Raw genomic sequence first — 6316 nt, forward strand, 5'->3', positions numbered from 1 at the left:
TCAAGCAAAGCCATTCCATCTCTTGATTTTCTCCAGTTCTTTCGAAAGAGGCCATAGCCATACAGACATCGCAATTACCAATGTTAATAGTTGACATTTATTGACAATAATCACCTCAAAATTACCAAAAGTATGGAAATAATATAGAACTAGTGAACCCAGCAAACCCAAACAGATAATTTGAATTAGTTACTAATGATATACATTGCAAGTAGTAGTTGAAAGTCATCTTCAAGACCTGGAATTCGTAGACTCTGTGATGCTTTTGGATTGAGATGCTGCACTTGAAGTCTAGCTCTGAGCTTGTAAACTGGCTGCACTTGAAGTCTAGCTCTGAGCTTGTAAACTGTCTGCACTTGAAGTCTTTCTCTGAGCTTGTGAACTGGCTGCACTTGAAGTCTTGCTCTGAGCTTGTGAACTGGCTGCACTTGAAGTCTTGCTCTGAGCTTGTGAACTGGTCTGGCTCGAGGATGACTCGGTGAAGAAAACGATGTGCTCCTCATTGTCTGCATAAACTTGAAGAGAGCGTGGGAGAGGAGGCAAATTCACATCCAAAACTCCTTCAAGAATCTGAACAACCTGACCCATTGAGGGTCTTTGCAATTCATCATCTTGGATGCACCAATATGCAACTTTACATATTCTTGACACCTCCTCAGCATCAGCAGCTCTGTCCAGCCTATAGTCCAATAGGCTAAGGATATCGCCTTCATCAACTACTACACGTGCAGCCCAACTAGGAAAGAATTTCACTTTCCCATCTTGAGATAATTCCGAGTTTCGCCGCCCTGATATAATTTCCAAAAGCATCATGCCGTAGCTATAAACATCGGCTTTGGCTGTAATGGCCACCCCTGATATCCATTCTGGTGCAAGATAACCTCTTGTTCCTCTCATAGTAGTAAGCACTCTGCTAAAGTCGCGCCCAACAAGCTTTGCCAGGCCAAAATCTGCTACTTTGGGGCATAATTGTGCATCAAGAAGGATGTTTTCAGGCTTTATGTCACAATGTATGATGCAGTCCCTGCACTTCTCGTGGAGATAAGTCAAGCCTCTAGCTGTCCCTAGTGCAATCTGGTACCTCATTTTCCAATCCATGACATCTGACTGCTTTTCGGTAAAAATATGTGAATCCAACGATCCATTTTCCATGTAATCATAAACCAGCAGTTTCTTGTTACCTTCAGAGCAAAATCCACGAAGGCGTACAAGATTAACATGTTGGATTGTCCCGATTGTGCTCACTTCTGATCGAAATTGCTTCTCTCCCTGGCTGATGCTATCGAGCCTTTTGACAGCAATAACAGATGAATCAGATAGTTTCCCTTTGAAAACAGAACCAAAGCCTCCACCCCCTAACTTGTCTGAGAAATTTTTAGTCGCATGTTGCAAGTCTTTGTAACCAAATGCAACCAATGAACCCTCCACTGTTTTCCCACTTCCAACAATATGCCTACGCCTTCTCCAGATCGCAACAAAAAGAAAGACCAGAAGGATCACTACGGCAGCAGCAGACCCCACAGCAACACCAATTGGAATTCCCTTTTTACTTTTTGATTTGGGAATGTCAGATGCAGCTACCCTGACATAGATAGACTTGCCCCTGCCATCAATTTGTGAGAATTGCTGCATATTCAAGAGTTCACCATTCCAAATTGAGCATGAACTTCCATAAGCATAAGCAGTGCAATTGCAATTATTCAAACAGGTAGATTCGCATTCTTCAGCACTTCCAGCAGAAACATTTTGAGCATTTTCTGGTACTTTCATCTGGGGATGCATCCAAAATCCATCTTTCTCCCCATTACCATTGCCACATTGCGACTTCGTTTTCCTTTCACATCCTCCAGAATAATCATCTTGATTCCAATCAGTCTCTGAACTATGCTTGAAACCATCCAAACAATTACAGAAGGGAAAGCTTTCCTGACAGGTAGCAAATGGACCGCAAAAAGCATAAACTTCACATTGTTGCCTTGGTTGAGACCAGAACAGATTCCACTCACTTGAAGTATTCAACCATGTGAGTTGCTTAATCTGTCCAGAGCCATCCATAATGAATCTTGATATGATAGAATCATTATAAAGGGAATATGTAAAATAGCTTTCATTCTGCTTCTCCTCATAACTAAAATTGTATATATAGTTTGTACGCATCTCAGGCACATCTCTGAAAATTCGACCATTCCATGGTCCAGTATTCCAATATGGCTCACTTCTATTGAACCTTATAATATACTGCTTCTCAATTGGGTCTAGTTCAAGTGAATAAAGCCCAGGTGCAGGATCATCTGAACTCTTCCATGACGTAAGAAGCTGCTTTGTTCTGGTGACATTGTTGTAAGAAAGTTTAGCACCGGGCAACCAAGTATTGCCAGGGTTATTAAAACTTTGCCAAAGTGGTGGTGTTGAATTAGACCCATCTGTCAAGATCAAATTACCATCATTTTGGAGAACGGCTACAACAGAATTCGACTTGCTGGAACTGATATTTGTGGACCAAATTGGAATTTTAGATTCATCAACCAGTACTAAATTACCATCTAAGATTTTTAATTCTGCAGAGTTCTTATCAAGAACTGGTTTTTCCCTGTTAGCAACCCAAACAGCGGTTTGTTTATTCACTTTATCGTACCACATGCCTATGTAGTATTTGGAAGAATTACCTGGTTTGAAGAAACCAAGCTTAAATCTCCCACCTGAAGAGATAATTGTTTGGTCTCCAGAAAGGGACTGATTTGCAGAAATGGTGTCAGCAGCTTGAATCAAGAGATGGGTTTTGAGAGACAAACATAGGTACAACAAAGAAAAGAGGAGAAAAGAATTGTTTTTGATCTTCATAGCTGCTCAGAGATTGTGCAGAGGACAAAGAAATTTATATCACTTTTTGGGAGAAGCCATTCATGGGATTATCTTGAAGAATGGGTCAGTTTGAAAATGGCCAAATAAACTTTCATATGACTGCTGGTGTCAAGTCTACAGGACAACCTTAAATTGACTTTTTCACCCTTAATCCCTCTGTAAAGAAGTGATTAGAGAAATATCAATTGAATAAAAAATAAGAAAATAGTTGTTTAAACAGGAACATGGACCAATTTTACCAGTAATGGACGAAAATGAATTTTCTAATAGCAATAGTACCATGTTTACATTCTTAAAAGCAAGTGTTTAAACTCATTTTTTTTAATTTTACTTAAATACTATAAAAATATTTAAAAATATTTAAAATAAGTCAATTCAAACTGAGAGTCCAAACAAATTTTCATTATTAATTTCCATTCTTATATTATTTAATTATTCAAAATTGACCAAATCTACATTGCCTGATAATAAGTTATTTATGGGTCAAAATATTTGGTCAAGCTGATCATATCTTCTATGTGAGAACAGGAGATTAACGAGAATTCTTGGTGCATCATAATTTGGGAGGCATCAAAAACTAAAAATCAATTCATTTGAAAAGTAAATTATGCAATTAAATGTTATAATTTGTCAAATATATAGTCTATGGTAGACGTGAAATATTCTGTTGTCGATGATAACAAACAGATAGCATTACATAGAAATATTTAAATTTGTGATACAACATAAAAGTTTATTTATGACATAGCTGAACGGAACAAATATTTCATGTAGAGAATATATTTGCCATTAAAATATGAATATGTCATTGATGCACAATAGCATGAGGTATGACTGTTTTTTTCAACCATCAGAGCAAGTACTTGCATTTCATTATCACAATAAATAAATACAAAGTATTTCTTTGGTTTTCAATCTGAATTATGAACCATGAATAATCCAGGGGCATGATAGTAATTCTATGAACAAATGGAAAAAACACAGCTGGAAGAGAGTTCCCCACTTGCTATATATGAGGAAGAAAAGTCAAGGCTGTAGGCTTATAAGTCATACATTGTAGCACCTAATATATCAATGGAGATTATTAAAAGTTACAAATGACAGCCCCTTTAGGATGTGTTTGTAGAAATATTTTTCATCTTTGGTTGGCCATATGTTTTGAAAAAGGCATAATACATAATATGATCATTAACTTAATTTCACCTGATAATTAATGCATAAATAGATATTTTAAATATTCAAAATTTAAATAAATAGACATATTCGTTTTACATTGCATCCTATATAACAATTTGGTGTCCTATGTGTATTGTGTCACGAAAGATATATGTGTCTAATTATTCAATTTTATAAAAATTTAAGTGTTTACTTGTGCACACCCAAAATTGAAGAACATAAATGTGAAATGAGACCAAGTTAAATACATATTTATATATTATACCTTTTAAAAATATTCTCCATGAAAATAATTCTTTGAAAATGAAAAAAATAAAGAAAAATAAGTTTCATAAGATCCATTTCAAGACACTCAAAAGTATAGCTTAATGGTCAATACAGTGAGTTGACCACAATTAGGTCTTAAGTTCAATTCCTAGTTGAAACAAAATACTACTAAGTGATTTCTTTACATTTATTCTAAACTTGGTGAACAGAGTTACCTAATATCCCATGAACTTAGTTGAGGTATGCGCAAGCCGACCCGTTAAAAAAAAAATATTTCAAGTTTATTACCTTTTCCTCACTTATTCAACGCCCCTGATCCCTTGACCATTTCACCCTCGAACCCTATCTACCCATCTCATTCATCTATATAATATTTTGCTAGATTACATATAAATATTTTTAAAATCCTAAAAAATAAACAAGAAACTCACTTGGAAAACATTACCAAACACACCTAAATCCGATAATTCCATTAGCATTAGCCATCATTTGACAAGTCACTATCAAATTGAATGTGTCTCAGCTACCCACATTAACTCTTAGTGGAGACAAATAAATGCTTAGCCAACAGCCTCTAAAGTGAATCCAGATGGGCAGAAGGTTTCTCTTACCAAATATATACCAATCTTTCTCTTCTAAGAAAACGCGCAAGAAATTGAATAATATGTATTGACATAATTGATTTATATTAATAATAAATTGTGCAAGAAAACTACTGATGGGAAATACTTACACAATTCATTGGCCAACCATCCACATTTCGTGTGAATTGTGCGCAAATACGAAGTGGACTAATAGGAAATACCATATCTTTTAGCAACCTCTAATTTAGATTCAACTATTTAGGTAAGAATAATTTTACCATTTACTTTTGATGACTTGTAAATAGTATTACTGTTGCCAATTTGGAAAATACTTCTTCTGTCTCAAAATAAGCACGAGCTCGATCCAAAAGGCGAACTCCTTACTTTCGTTGGCAAGGGATTTCGAACTTGAAACCCTCCAACATGAAAGTTCCAAACCCAAACCACTAGGCCACTCAGAAGGGTTCTCAAGAAACATTTGTTAAATAGAAATAGTTTAGTAAACTACACATTGTATTTATTAATTTTTTAGGATGAATGTAATTTTTGTTAAAGCGACACTTATTTTGGGACAGAAACAGTACATAGTTTCAATTTTTCACACGCACAAAGTCCTAATGGGAAAGTTAGGAATTTTACAAAAGGTGTTCAATATATTATATATAATGCAATTTCTGACAAAAGATATTCAATGAATAATTTCTCGATGAAAGATGGTCAACTTGATCACCCTTCCGTCTATGTAGCTATACCACTGCAGCAAGTCCCCAAAGAAGCTGAGGGGTACTATTTGATACGTTTATATTTTATTCTGCAGTTACCCTTAATTAATCAAGTAATCTACAATTTGTGTTCCATAGGAAATATACACCAAGCAAATAAGGTAACACAGAAATGTGCAAATGGATCAGATGGGATTTTAAGTAAGATTTATAAATTTATCATTTCAATATTAAAAATAATGAAGTGACTTCCTAAAAGGGACCGCTGTTTAAGAGACATATTAAAGTCAAAGCTATGATGCTAAGTTAAAAGAAGAAGGAAAATTCTGAACAACAAAAACATATCAGTATAATATCATAAGTGGAGTATCAGGATGATCGTGTGTACATGATCCTACCTCCTACCTTATGAAGGTAGAAAAGACATTTCCAATAAATCATGGGGCTCAAAAAGGAAAACTCTGCAAGAAATAAAATATATTCTTTAATACTGCTTAAAGGTAGTCTTATTAATCAGCCAAACCAACAGATGTTGACTAGTAGCCTGTTTGGATTGATTTATTTTTAAGCAGCTTATAAGTTGAAAACTACTTATAACCAACTTTTTTTTTTAACTAAACTGCTTAAAATAAGTTCACCAAATAAACCAACTATTTATTGGGCTTATTTTAAGCACAAAATGACTTTAGGTTGGTCAATCAAACA

General features: G+C 35.1%; 1 protein-coding gene across 1 annotated transcript; it reads right to left on the reverse strand.

Moving 5' to 3' along the window:
* LOC129891912 (G-type lectin S-receptor-like serine/threonine-protein kinase At2g19130) lies at positions 1 to 2983 on the reverse strand. Its single transcript, XM_055967393.1, has one exon. The coding sequence runs from the start codon at positions 2839 to 2841 to the stop codon at positions 328 to 330; it is 2514 nt and encodes an 837-aa protein (XP_055823368.1). The 5' UTR covers positions 2842 to 2983; the 3' UTR covers positions 1 to 327.
* Between the last annotated feature and the right edge of the window lie 3333 nt (positions 2984 to 6316).

This window comes from Solanum dulcamara, chromosome 6, assembly GCF_947179165.1.
Source record: "Solanum dulcamara chromosome 6, daSolDulc1.2, whole genome shotgun sequence".
Taxonomy (NCBI): domain Eukaryota; kingdom Viridiplantae; phylum Streptophyta; class Magnoliopsida; order Solanales; family Solanaceae; genus Solanum; species Solanum dulcamara.

Bases quoted from the DNA above. Each gene is read 5' to 3' on its own strand.
- LOC129891912 (XM_055967393.1), bottom strand. From the start codon at position 2,841: ATGAAGATCAAAAACAATTCTTTTCTCCTCTTTTCTTTGTTGTACCTA.